The 14372-nt window shown below is 38.7% G+C and overlaps 2 protein-coding genes across 2 annotated transcripts; both read left to right on the top strand.

Annotated features, from left to right (window-relative positions):
* The first annotated feature begins 5646 nt into the window (after nt 1-5646).
* LOC144195870 (coiled-coil domain-containing protein 112-like) lies at nt 5647-9281 on the top strand. The gene is made up of 14 exons (XM_077715731.1): nt 5647-5695; nt 6407-6519; nt 6720-6841; nt 6918-7007; nt 7255-7330; nt 7506-7623; nt 7692-7811; nt 7885-8022; nt 8107-8222; nt 8298-8406; nt 8470-8562; nt 8709-8807; nt 8873-8988; nt 9147-9281. The coding sequence occupies exons 1-14, from the start codon at nt 5648-5650 to the stop codon at nt 9175-9177; spliced, it is 1389 nt and encodes a 462-aa protein (XP_077571857.1). The 5' UTR covers nt 5647; the 3' UTR covers nt 9178-9281.
* Nucleotides 9282-9434: 153 nt separating this feature from the next.
* LOC144195871 (geranylgeranyl transferase type-1 subunit beta-like) lies at nt 9435-14372 on the top strand. Its single transcript, XM_077715732.1, has 9 exons — nt 9435-9582; nt 9940-10058; nt 10295-10359; nt 10566-10717; nt 10877-11009; nt 11393-11438; nt 11594-11778; nt 12332-12440; nt 13501-14372. Exons 1-9 carry the CDS (start codon nt 9455-9457, stop codon nt 13641-13643), a joined length of 1080 nt encoding a protein of 359 aa, XP_077571858.1. The 5' UTR covers nt 9435-9454; the 3' UTR covers nt 13644-14372.

Genomic DNA, 14372 nt, shown 5'->3' with positions numbered 1-14372 from the left:
TGAGTTGGCTGCCAGATCATTTTGGAGGGTACTCTGGGAGTGTGAAATAGAGGGCGAAATACCCATCATTGGGTGAGGGAAACGAACCTTCACCCCCACACTCCCTCCCTTCAAAGGAAAGGAAAAATAGGCTCAAATAAAAAGCCCCAAATAAAAAGCATATGGACACTAAGACACCATAAGTAAAACCATTTAGGGTGAGAGTGGGTTGCAAGGTTAGACAAGGGTGCGTCAGTGTTTAACTACGGCGCCCAAGAAAGTTTATCAGTCCGGTTTGTGTTTCAAAGCTGTCAAATACTACAAATCTTCCATAGTTTACTATGCCAGTTTTTGCCAAACTACAAAATACGCATTTTCTTTCTCAAAACTATGAGAAAAAAAATCAAGCAATGTTTTTTTTCAGCAATTTACATGAAAAAATAAAATGTTGAAAGTAACCATCACCAAATGTTGTTTCCTATGACTGACTTCAACTTGTGCCTTCAACAAAATATCGTTTCAATCGTTGTAAAGTTGCATTCAGCCTTCTCAAATGTCTCGTCATTATCTCGAATAGGCACGTTTACCCAATCAGATGGGAGCACCTGCTGAGTGTTAAATAGGAAGGACAGAATTGTCTCAGGATGAAGAAAGAGGATGCGGAGGGGAAAAACGTGACACGTTACATAAGAGCTATATCACGGGGTATTAACATGCGGATCAATGAGATGTGATCCGTTACCCGTCTCGAGCATGGTCCATACTTGTCCCTACCAACAACGTCTATATATGATGTATATTTTTAGACAGCACGAGGGAGTGATTGCATTTGTTTGTCAAGTCCTTTTGCTTTTTGAGTCAGCTGTCAAAACATAATGTTTATAAATAGTTAGAGAATTAGCTATATCAAAAATAAGCAGAGTAAGCTGGTTGAACACTCTAAATTGGCCCTAGTGTTAACTTGAATGGTTTTTGTCTCCTTGTACCCTGCAATTCTAAGGCTGTCCTCCGCCTGGTGCCCATAGTTTGATAATTAAAAACATTATTTTTTGATAATCCTCCACTTTAGTGGCTTCATTTTGGGTAAAAAGGCCAAAGATACGTACCCAAGTGCAAAACCAAACAGGTAGTCATACATTTTGTTTGGAACCAACTTAACTTCTGTTATTTTGGTCAATACCGGAGTTCAGATATGAATAGGCATTCAATTAAATTGAAATTTAAGAACTTTGATTGAAAATTGCCCATGCTAAGTGATAAATTTCAACGTGATAACCGCCTGTGCTTCTGGCTGTGACTCCTCTTTATTTTTTTATTCTTTATGCGCCCACATTTTCAGCTGTGACTAACAGCATTAAAACGCAGCGATGAAAGTTCAACGTCCATGGCGATTAGATGGACAGGAAAAAGGAGGAATACCTGGTCGGGATTCTAAAAGGAGTGTAGGCAGATCCAATGAGTCACCTGTTCAGCTATGTGTCAGATTGTTTGGCGTGGGATGTGGGCATAAACTAAAAATGTCATAATCAATGGCTATACAGTAAAATAGATACTAGGTACACCTATTAATGAGAATTTGGCCATTAAAGAAAGACTGCCGCCTGTTGATTTACAGTCACACAGTTGAAAATTGTATTTTATTTTGTTTCGGTGATTTAAGCTATTTTTTGCAACACATTAGCTTGACTCTGGTTGTCATGGTTACACAATGTATAAGCCAAAAGTGCCATTTCCCATCCAACCAATTTCAGTCATTTCTCTGGATCTCTTTGATCACATTAAGTTAACTGTAAGCGATATGAGGGCATGCAATAAAGACACAAGTGAAGACAAGTGTTGAATCTCTTAAATAAACGTCTTCATTTCCAAGTTGGGTCTGTCATACAAAGTGGTTGACCTTTTGAGCTGTCGCGAGAAAACAAATCAACAGTTGCGTTCGATGTCGTCGCTTCTCTCGGCAGCTGCGTTGGATTTAACGTCTGCTGTTTGTCCAGCGCCAACGTTACCTAACAGGGAAGCCCCTCATGCAGTGAAGACATTTGATCGAGTCACCGCTTTAGAAAGCATGAGTGGAGTAAGCCAAAGACTCCCATTTGTGATTGACCATACAACAACCATCTTGTCCATTTGGATATAATTTTGCACACCCTAGAAGCCGTTTTAATTAAATCCAGATTAATGGAACAAAAGGGTTTTCCGATTTATTTGATAGCAGTCACATACTCTTGTGCTGTCTTTATGCCTGAAGTGACTTACTTCATTATTAGTTCCATTATATCTAAAACACAAAGCTTCAATTCATGCGTTAATATGACGTCAGTAATATGATTATCTTTGAAACGTTGAATCAGACTACTATACCTCTTTGATAATAAAATTATTGCAAGATTGGATCCAAAAAAGGCTTCAATATACTATAACGATCAGACCAACTCTCCAGACTTTCCGGCCTGAATATGTCTTGTGATTATCCTGAGTGGTCATTCTGTGCTTAAGGGCGCCAGACAATACAATTGCTCGCCTTATTAAGGTTACAGTGTCTGACATAAGAATGGCATATGCTATCAAATTAAACCATTTTGTCGTTACGGCAATTCACTTGCTCATCCTTTCAGCTGCAAAATGGCACAGCATCTTCTTTTTATTCCGCAGTAGATTGCACATGGACAATGAAAAGGCTTTAAAACAACTTTTACCTTGCAACTGACTGCCAGCCAGTTCAGGGTTTACCTAAATCAATTGATTTAGATTCCAGTTCATTCCTAACTTTATTGAGAAGATGTGAGAACAATAGAACATGAAAAGACTGAAGTTTGATATCCTATTCTATTCTTTTTTTTGAATTACAAATATGCTTTTGTCCATTAAATCACCACTGTTGAAAAACGGTGTGGAGAGCCTTTGGTTAGTTTTACTCAACAGGTTGTCATAGTGATAGCACACTTGCGCACACACACAAACACACACATATCCAGTGTCCAGGGAGACCAAGTTAGATGTTCCAGCCAGTTGCCGATGTCCATCAAAGAGATCATGACACTTCTGCAAATGACAGCTCTCAATAAACATTGCTCTTACCCTTGACTTTCCTTTTGCACAATTTGTGTGTTTGTGTCATTCTCCACCTTTAAGGATTTGGGATATATGAATATTTATATATATTTGTACAGATACAAAAATAGGTAGGCATAAGTAAAGAGAAAGGGAGAGTGTATGGCCAAGCCCAAGCCGGTGCGCATTTAAATGCAATAGAATATCTGTCTCTGAAACAGCGCTTGTCACCACGTCTCTGACGCCGGTGTCGCGTCTCTTCACATGATCGCAGGGGTGCAGTGTCTCCAACACTTCACCTGCACACCCTGCTGTGCCCAGTTGGGACACACAAACAAACCTGCTGGCAGATCTACAATCAGCTTTGTTGTTTCGCACCCTCGCGACAGCTTTGTAACACGAGCCTTAATCCACTGTTCTTTCTGTCTGCTACTTTAATCTCTTATAGACAATGTAGTGTAGCAACAACCAGTGTGTTATTTAACGCACAACTAAAAGTATGTATAGTAACTTGTTTTTTCTTTACAAAAAGAACAGAGACCCCTGATCTTAAAGAGTACATGTATTAGTACTATACATTGGAGTATATAATTGTACTGCATGTAGGTATACTTGCCTGTACTTGTACTACAAGTATGTGCAATCGTACTATGCACATGTTTCTGTTTAATTGTACTACATGTACATGAATTTGAGTATACTAAAATATAAGTATGTATACTACTACTTACAAGCATGTGTACATGTGTGTATTTGAACCACAACACGTGCACTTGGTGTAAATATACCAGGATTAAAAGTGTGTGTATTCTTTGTACAACCACATGCACTTGGTCATAGTTGTATGATTGTACTACAACTACAGTTTTGTCGGTGTTAATACGTAATGTGTGTTCGCAAAGGTAAAACAAAGACAAGAGTTTCAGCAGCATATTTTAAGCCACATACAGTGACATACCTTGATTTGCAATTAAATGAAGTACTAACAGTCTAAACCACTAATGAGGGAAAACACACTTTTGAAGACCCCAGACATCTAGCAGATAAAGCACTATATGTTTGACACTTGGGCAATGAGAAAGCAGGCCTTCATGTGCCCCTTTAAACTCACACACACAAATGATGAGGTCGGTAGGCTGCAGGTCTGCTTGGCCAACATGTGCGCTATCATGTTTTATCACGCTCTTCAGTTTCAGCCACACTCAAGTGTCAGAACACTTTGTCGGTGTGTCTGTGCACGTGTGTGCAACAATAATAGTATGCATTCATTTTTAAGGACAAAATACAGAAATATCAGAGGAGGGGAGTAGGTAGTGTGTGATAACGTTCATTTAGTTTTATAGTACGGAAAATTTTCAAACAATTGATCTATGATATATAGTATAGTGATGTGTCACAGAAAAGTATAAATGTATTTTGGAGAAGGAAATTTATTTTTTTTGACAGTATTTTTTTACCTTGCATTTTTCAGGAGGCATAATTAAGGATTTAAATTTATAACTGTCCTGTATAATGCAGAATTCATGGTCAATCAAGATATAGGTAGAATGGTAGGTAAGGTTGTGTACATAGAAAGACAAAAGTGGGAATTTCAGTGTACATGCTGTCAGCTAATGTGTCTCAAAATACAACCTCAAAACGGGTGGCGCTTATAAATTTTGATAAGAACAAGAAATGGAAGTACGTATCCCCATCCTTGAGGAGGAGGATTAGCTATATGCAGCGGCACGACAATGCTCATGGGAGGCACCACATCCTCAATAGACGCACTCAATAATGGAATCTGGTGTCTATTAATACACTTAGTGCCTGTCACTTTTCTCAGTAATTATAGCTGCCGGCCATGATACATAAAAAGCTTGCTGCAAAAAGAAGAATACTGTCGCAGGTGAAAGTTGGTTTCTTTTCTTTTCTTTTAGAAAATAGACACCATCGTGACAGATTTGGCATCTGTTGCATGATATGAGCGTACCCCAATCCTATTGTGTTATTTTGAGATATTAATGCTAAGAAGCGGTCAAGAATGGCACACTACTGAATGCAGTATATTGAGAGCAGCTTTTGTATGAAAGTTCAAACTTTTACCTCTTGTGGCAAATGCTCATGTAATGGTAACTTTCATCCTTGACCACATACAAGGAGTGTTATCATTTCTATTAGTTTTTCAGTCCTAAGCATAATTTTACGTGGCGTTTCAGCACACTAGAGTGTGTGCCTGGCCTTTGGGAGACTATTTTTCTATATATTGGCAGTTTTCTTGTGTGTATTAGTTTTGAATTGATCCTAGACCAAGGTAACAAACAAAGTAAATTGATGATTGAAATTTCACATTGGTATCCATTATACAGAACTATTCTCCATTGCCCATTAAGGGTAAATAAAGAGCATTACTAGGGAAATTGTTTATTAATTAATTTCTCCATAATTCAATTAAATTATTGGGGATATTTACCTTTTCTCCTTTTTAATTTTATCCAATTCAATCTTATGTTTCTTGAGCAAGACATTTTTTCCTAATGTTGCACACATCCATACACACACACAAAACTATGCAGGCAACGCCCTCTGCTGGAGGTTTTGGTTAGGAAATCCGGCGTGATCTCCATTTATTCGCAACATGGCAACCTTAGCAACAGCCTCACAACAATCAACGGCAACAAACACGGTAGCTAAAATTTAATTGTTATTCGACATTATTGCTTTCGATTTGTGGCGTTTGAACGTGTAAATAAAGCAGGACACTATACGAGTTTAAATTTAGTTTGAAATGTATGAATGGTTAGGAGGAAATGAGAGGTATAGAAACTACCACGTAGTATGGGATTTCTTTAAGAAGAGTCCTCAAGTCGGTTAACGTTCGTAATAAGATTAAAACTTGCCAATTATTAAGTTGAAAATAGTTATTAAAAAGACGAATGTTTAATATTTGTAGTTTTATAATTGGCTGCCATAAACGCACTTAGAATAATGTACAGTTGCCAGACGTTGCTTTTGTTTGAAGACTGTCGTCAGATTATGACTATTATGATGATGATGATGGTGGTGGTGGGGTGAAGATGATGATGATGGTGATGCTGATGCTGATGATGCTGATGCTGTTGATGCTGATGAAGATGCTGCTGCTGATGATGATACCATCATCATCATTATCATCATCATGATGCAAAGTTCAAGTTAGTTCATTGATTAGTCATGAAAATGTTATTCTTTTGGACAATATTATAAACATGTGTTATAAATTGTTTCAATATGCAGGTGCACAATTCATCAAATAATATTATCAAAATATTTATTGAAGTAGAAAAATTGATTTAGTTTTGTACGCATTTTTAAACATGTTCGTTAATGGGCTGCAATGGTGTTTCATTTGTTGCAGGAGAAGGAATCGGACCCTCCACCTTTACCCTCTACCAAGGAAGATGTTGACCAGAAAGAGTCCAGACAAAGAGCCACGGAGTTTCTCAAGGAAGCCGAAAGCACCAGAAGACTGTAAATTGAATGATACGAAAAATATGTAGTATACATATATATTTTCAATTTTTGTGAACTTCATATTCTCAAGCTTTTGTTCAAGTGATGTAATCTGCTGACAAATAATATAGTTTGACTTTAAGAGAAGTTTTGGGATAAATGTTATAGTCAATATAATCCAGTGGAATAATGTCTTTTTCATGTGCTTTCATCCGCAGAGTTGAGAAGCTGGAAAAAGAGAGGTCACTGAGTGCTCAATGCAGGAGAAATGGATGGAAAGACATGGCGACTGAGCTAGATGAATATGAGAAAACACTTGGGGGACAAAGAAGTGCAGAAAGTGGGTCAGACTTTTGTTGCCATGTTAATTTGACCTCCGGGTCCTTTTCATGACTTGATTGTGTTTCCTCCTTTAGAGAGCCAACTTCGTAAGCGCTTGTCCAAGATTCAGAAAGGCGTCAAGCAATTCCAGGAACATTTAATAAACATTAATCCAACTACAGAGAGTAAGTCAGGCCATTTAACACTTTACTAAGAGTCAATGCTCAAATATGACTATGAGAGAATACCCTCCAAAGGTGAAGATAATCTATTTTGTAGTATGCAAGTACAAAAACCCTAACATACTTTAAGCATTTTATGTTATTTATATTAAACGGTTGACATTGCTGATATTTTTATGCCCTGTTTTATCACCACTTTTTGGTCTAAAGTTAGAATAGAAGATTACTGTAATTGTTGTTTATTTTACAGAGATTGAGAAGCTGAAGGAGATCATGTCCCAGGTGGAATTTTCAATCAACGAGTTGAAAGAAGTGCAGCGCTTAAAGTAAAATACTTCTGAACTTTTGATATTTTACCCCAACATGGTCTTCTTGATCAAACAATGCCCCCCCCCAAAAAACAGCCTGTGTTCTCTTAAGATTTAAGCATATTAAAAAAAGTACTTGAAAATATACATAAGATTTAAATTGTATCGTTACTTAATCTGTTTCCTCTCTTAGTATTGGAGAACTTTTAAAGGAAGAAAAGATCTGCTCACAGGAGATGGCTGCCTATAAAATGAAAATTGAAAACTGGGATCTTCACAGCAAATCCGACTCTCATGTTCCTGCTGTTAAGGTTGCCTCCCTTTTCCTCCGTATCCTTCTGTGTCTAATTCCGTTGAGCTCTTGTCTTGTCTTTTGCAGCAAAGTAAAGCTTTGGACCGTGACCTCCCCATCGAGGTTCAGGCTCTGGAAGCTTTCCTTCAGAATACGGGAGGCATCTGCGGTGGTTGGGACGAATTCGACCACCAGGCTTTCCTCAAAGTAAACTAAATTCACTATTCACATTTGTCCCACTTTAATTGCATCAATGATAAGTTGTCTGCTTAATTCATAGGCGTGGACAATGTACAACGGGCAAGCAGGCTTCAAGAAAGGCGCCAAACTGTATCTGTCTAATAAAAGTCCAGAAGAAGTGGCAAAACATAAACAATGGTATCAAGAGCTTCTTTATCTGCAAGGCAAGAAGAGAGAGGTAATCACAAAATGGGATTGGACAACGGTAAAATGACGTAGAAACGACAAAAAAATGTCACCACTGTGTGCTTTTAACATGAAGGCGATCCAAAGGTGGAAGAGCAGGAAGCAACTGGAATCCAAAATGCACATAGAGAAGCAGATAGAAGTCTTAGACGCTAAAAAGAAGGAAAAGCGTGCCAAGTGCCAGCAGAAAACGTAAGTGAAAGAACAAATAATGACAGATAAAAACAATACATATCTCATAGGTTGCGGTGTGATGTTTTCTAAAAGGGAAGAAAAGAAAAAGATGGTGGCTCAGCAACTGGACGAATGGAAGGAAGTCAAGAGAAAGAAAGAGGAGCAGAAACGAGCAGAAGAGATCCAGAAAAGAATGGCCCAGGTGACCATGGTGAAGCTTCTTGTATATAATGCTGAAACTAATTAGAAGGAGCATCTTTTTCAGCAGGCCAAGGGGACAAACGAAGACCAGGAGGACAGCAAAATGACTAGGAAAAGAAAGGGGAGGACAAAAAATGTCAGCTACATGATTAAACGGGTACCTAACACAGATTTGTTTGGGTAAATTATTTACATTATATACAAAAAGTGTTTAGACTGGGTGGTAATGTTCATTTACAATAATTTTATTTTGAAATGGTTGGTTATTAATTTCAGTCTTGGTCCATTTCTTATGGATGATAGGATCTCAAGCAACTGCAGGCCAGGAATCAGGAGAAGCTGCTGAGGCAAAAAGAGGAAAAGGAGCATCAGGAGAGGATTTTGGCGAAACTGAAAGAGAAGGTGACCACTGCAAAAAATAAACAACAACAAATTCCCTTTTAATTATATTTTGTTTTCCGGTGCAGGTTGATGGTCATATTGGCAGAGACCCAGCTAGGTTGTCCCAGCCCACCAAAGGTTGGGAGGAGCGTCTGAAAAGTGCACCTTCTCGAGGAGGACCACTGCGTTATATGTCTCACAGGTTTGTTGTTTTTAATCACGTTGATGTGCATTATGCTGATTGTTCTTGCAAGACTACTTACTTCGTTAATACAATTTTACACTTTAGATCCGTAAATGTCAGTTGTATTGATCTCGACCTTTTTTCATATATATATGTATACATTTTTTCACTTTTAGACCTGTTACAAGCCGAAGTCTGGGACTATGAAGGATCACCTTTCATCACTGTATTTCTTTGATACATGATTCAACATTTTGTGTTTGTATTACTCACTCAAATTGACCTGATTAAAGTAAAGTGTTTGGATTGAATGAGTGAATACCTCATGTTGATTCATATTCTGGCCAAAAATCCCACTTTACTGTAAGCTACTTTTATTTTGAAACTCAATACACAGTGCTTGCTTCTACAAACTTTTATTTTGACACTGATGGACACACCGGAATTAAACAACATTTGCACGGGCGTAAAGCTGAAATCAAAGATGGCGGAAGAAGAGAACCTCTCTGAGGAGCTGGAGCAACTCGACTTCCTCAGAGACAGGCACATACGTTTTTTCCAGAGGACTCTACAGGTTTTACCTGAGAGATACGCCTCCCTTGAGACCACGAGGTGAGCTATGAAAAAAAGCGTGGGGCTTTGCATTGAAAGACTTATTTGTATAGAAAATAAGGGAATCTCCTGTGCTAGTTAGCATGCGTGCTCACAGCAGCTAGTGAAGTTTATGACAGCAGACACAGCAACAGGAACTTGTTATCCCAACAATCCATCTGACAGTTGCATTCATTTTTATTTTATTATAACATGACTGCAAAGTTACTTTGAGCTACTGCCATGAAGTTGATCCAAGTTTTGGACAGCTTTCCCCAGATGAACATACCACCTGATAAATGTTCAATAAAATGTATTCAACTCTTTAGATATTTCGATGATGGTCTTCAATGTAATGATTTGCAATCTCCCTTCCAGGTTGACTATTATATTTTTCGCCCTGTCCGGGCTCGATGTACTTGATGCTCTGGATGTCATTGACAGCAACGTAATGATCGAGTGGATCTACTCATTGCAGGTTCTACCCACAGAAGATCGTGAGTTAATCACACTCCCGTAGTGTTTTCATAATACATTTAACATGCAAAGATGATTACAGTTCAGAATTGGAGAGCAAAAAGGAACTTAAAAAAAAACTTCCTCCATGTGACATAACACGTGATTGTCAGCAGATGGCAGCAATGCACACCCTGACCCGTGTTTGCTGCAGGATTTGGCTTTTACAATGCACAATGATTTGATGTTTGATTTCTCTTGTATGTATTTTCCCTAGAATCCAACCTCAGTCGTTGTGGCTTTCGAGGATCATCACACATTGGAATTCCTTACAGCACCAAGGTAATTTTGGTTGCAATCAATATAAACAATAATTCAAGTGGCCAGCATGGATAAACAGGCTCCGTCCCTCATTTTGACAGGCTTTATTCAGTCTTTGGTCATCTAATGCATATTTGATGCGTAATGTCTACTCTATTATTACAGTGATTTAGTACTTCTGGTACTCACTTCAATCGTCATCTCTAATACCATATCATTTTATCAAGGGCCCGGGGGTGCTGCATCCGTACGATAGCGGCCACGTGGCGATGACCTACACGGGACTGTGCTCTCTACTCATACTCGGAGATGACTTTAGTCGAGTCAACAAGCAGGCCTGTCTGGCCGGTCTTAGGGCCCTGCAGCTGGATGATGGCAGGTTGGTACACATGCATACCTGAAGTTAGGGATTTGGGGCTTTTGGGAAGGGAGTGGAAAAAATGTAAGAACTTGAGTTGGGCAACTAGAAAAATAGGTCAATGCACGCCATTTTTAACATTAACAGACTTTTTTTTCTTCAAATATGCCTTCTTTGCAGTTTTTATGCCGTGCCTGAAGGCAGTGAAAATGACATCCGCTTTATCTACTGTGCAGCCAGTATTTGTTACATGCTGGATGATTGGTCGGGCATGGACATCCAAAAGGCCATTGAATACATTCGAGGCAGCCTGGTATGTAGACGAGAAGTCGTGTCTACTACTGTGTAGTCAGTGAAAGTGAAAATGCTATTAATGGTCTGACATTCCAGCTGTAAATTTGAATGAGAACACACCTTTAAAATAATGGCAATCTTCCAAGAAACACTTGAGTTTTACAAGCAACTTATATTAATATAAAATAATCATTTTGGTGGAAGGCAAACATTTATGGATTTTTACAAGGTAGTAAATTTGTAAAAATGTTTAATGAATATTTAAAAAATGTAACAGTATGGGCAATCCTCAACAAAAATAAACATTTTATTATATGCACTAATAAAGGTGCAAATACTGTACATTGGCAAAATGAGTCTGAATGAATCTTTCATTCAATGTTTTCTTTTTCTCAATTCCAGTCCTACGATAGCGGTTTTGGTCAGGGAGCTGGCCGAGAATCACATGGTGAGTAAATCGTCTATTCCAATGTTAACTTTGGTCTCTAAGGTTCAATGTAGGCTTCATGTGGGGCTTATTTGCGCTTTCACCTCTTCTAATACACATAATGGAAGATATATTTCTTTGACTTATTGTGCCTACATCTCTTTTGATGTCCAAAGGTGGATGGACGTACTGTGCCATTGCTTCCTTGTGTCTGATGGGTCGAGTGGAGGAGGCACTGAGTCAGCGTGAATTGGACCGGATACGCCGCTGGTGCATCATGAGGCAACAGAGCGGCTTCCATGGGCGCCCCAACAAGCCAGTTGATACTTGCTACTCCTTTTGGGTGGGCGCAACGCTAGAGGTACGTTATAGGTAGAGGTGTACATATTAGGTATGTTTTTCATATATATATGGCTCTTTATTTTATTCATCCAATTACCCGAATGTTAACGGAACACATTTTTTACTGATTAAAAACAAAAAAAACTTGACCACTCTGATCATCTCATTGTATCTAAATTCATCCAAACAATTATGAAAGCAAAAAGTAATTTCTCTAATTGTATGTTCAGATTATGTTTACCTCTTTGGCTATATCTACTGAAATTTTTTTTAAACCAAATTCTGCCACTTGTGTTTGTTCTGCTCTTTATGCATGTAGGTCATTATTATGCCAGCGGTACGCGTATGATCCAAAAATAAACATGTTCTCAACTTAAAAATGGTGATGAGTAAGCCTCAGATGCATCAAGGCACCATAAAGCCAATGTAGCTAATGTAGATATTTAGGTCACAACTGTGCCAGAGGTGAAATGGCTTTGTTTGAATAGAAATCCATATGGACAATGTGTTAGCCGTCTTTCTTGTATACAATTAAGTACTTCCTGCCTATTGTTCTGTGTTTTTTTTTTTAGTTACTAGATGTGTTCCAGTATACCAACTTTGACAGGAACAGGGCCTTCATTCTATCAACGCAGGACCGTCTGGTTGGTGGTTTTGCAAAGTGGCCAGACAGCCATCCAGGTATGTGATTGTGCAGTAATGGTATCAGTTGAACAAAAACTCCTGGCCTTTGTCTACATGTTTCCTTTGGAAATAAGATAATGTAATCCAACACTTTGATCGGCACAGGCTTGCATTTCTTTGTGTCCTTGTATGTTGAATTGATGCAGCCAGAAAAGGAAATACTCACATTACAAAGGCCAATGCGACAAAACAGTCATGTAAACAATTTCCTGTTCCTATTATTTTTCATAGATGTTGACTTATTTTAGCCTCATGATAGCAAAGAATGATTCATTCACATTGTTATGTCAGCTTAAAGATTTTTATCTATATTTTGTTTGATTGTTGGGAAACCTTGGTATATTTTATTGCTTCGGTGACAGTTGCTGGTCCAGTGGGCTCATCTTGTGGCAGGGAGGCATAAATTCTGACTGAGGCACTGATTGATTCTAATGCTGCCTTCCAATCATCTGTTATTTCATTATAATTCAATTACCAGCCCATTTACGGGCCTGGGAAGCTTCTACTCAGATCCCAGAGGACCAAGGTCAACAGCTACCTCTTTTGAATTATTTATGTGAACTCAAAGGATCAGGCCAACAACAATAGAAGCCTGCCCCTTTTTGGGTGTGTAATGGGAGGTCAGACTGTTGTTTCATTAAGTTAATAAAGCATGACACTCTTTAGTTGTTAAACCAGTGTACAGACCTTGTTGGCCCATTCCGCCTTTAGATCAATGTACTAAGCAAAGGCACCAGGGTTATTAACAGATGGTGCTAACAGATTATCTGAGGTCTGAGAGGAAGAAAATCGAAAGCCAGTGTTTATCTATTAGTATAGTTCAAAAGAGAGTGTGAGAACTCATTTGTTTTTAATTCAACTGGGAACTCGGTCTAACACCAGATCTACCTAGTTTAGCTCTGTTAACTGATTTGGCCTAGTGACACGACACAAGCAGATGTTCCCTATTGGCTACAGTACATGTTGACCGTACCTGACCTATTTTCTCCCCCCCTTGCCTCTTATTCATTATCTTCCATACTGACTGCTGTCAACCTTCCATTTCTCTCACCCCCAGACCCTCTGCATGCTTATTTGGGCCTGTGCGGTCTGTCACTGATTGGAGAGCCCGGCCTGAGGAAGGTCAATGCGGCTCTTAACATCACCCAGAGGGCCTTTGAACGCCTCAATCAGCTGCAGCAGACATGGAGAGGACAATAACGACAATTGCACCTGACAAGAGCATCTGATGGGTCAAATCCAAGGCAAAGTGAGTGACACGTGCCTACCTTTATTTAAGGACTAGAGTTTACAGCGACTCATTAGCAACGTGGCCTTGCTATTGGGTCACTTTTCTTTAAAGCTGCCTTCTGTTCAACAGACTGGAGTCAGTGTTATGTGTATAAATGAACATGTGCCAGAAATCACTTGAAGAAATTGTGGGTGCCAAAGTTTCTCCCATGGTTAAGATAAAGTGAAGGAGAACCTTCTCTGGTTTCTTGCCGAGGAGCAATATGCTCATTATGGAGCATAAGTTCAATTGAAAGTTCATTATGGGAATTTTTTTTAACATCAGCATAGATGATACTCTGCAATGCCATTTTCATGTTATAATTTAGCCTGGTTCTGGTCATTATTATGGAGTATACAATCAATTATATAAGGAAAGAACAAATATCCCCTTCCCATAGCATCCTTTTGATACCCAAGGGACCTTTGCATTTCTTCAATTTGCCTCTAGCATGCTAGTTTTGACCTCCTTGAGGTTCACTTTGTTTTTGTTTCAAATCTCACTCGTCCCTCAACATCCCTTTGGCTTGGTTTTTTTTACGTTTGATCAGTAGCAGAGGTATACTCATAGGATTTGTGGGTAAGACATGCTTGCAGGTATTTTTCTTTGGCTTTGGAAAATAAATAAGGGAAAAAAGTGTTGGGATGGATCTAGAAAAA

The sequence above is a fragment of the Stigmatopora nigra genome, chromosome 4 (genome assembly GCF_051989575.1).
Source record: "Stigmatopora nigra isolate UIUO_SnigA chromosome 4, RoL_Snig_1.1, whole genome shotgun sequence".
Classification (NCBI taxonomy): Eukaryota; Metazoa; Chordata; class Actinopteri; order Syngnathiformes; family Syngnathidae; genus Stigmatopora; species Stigmatopora nigra.
The sequence above is the reverse complement of the archived record's forward strand: the minus strand, read 5'-3'. Positions and strand labels throughout refer to the sequence as shown.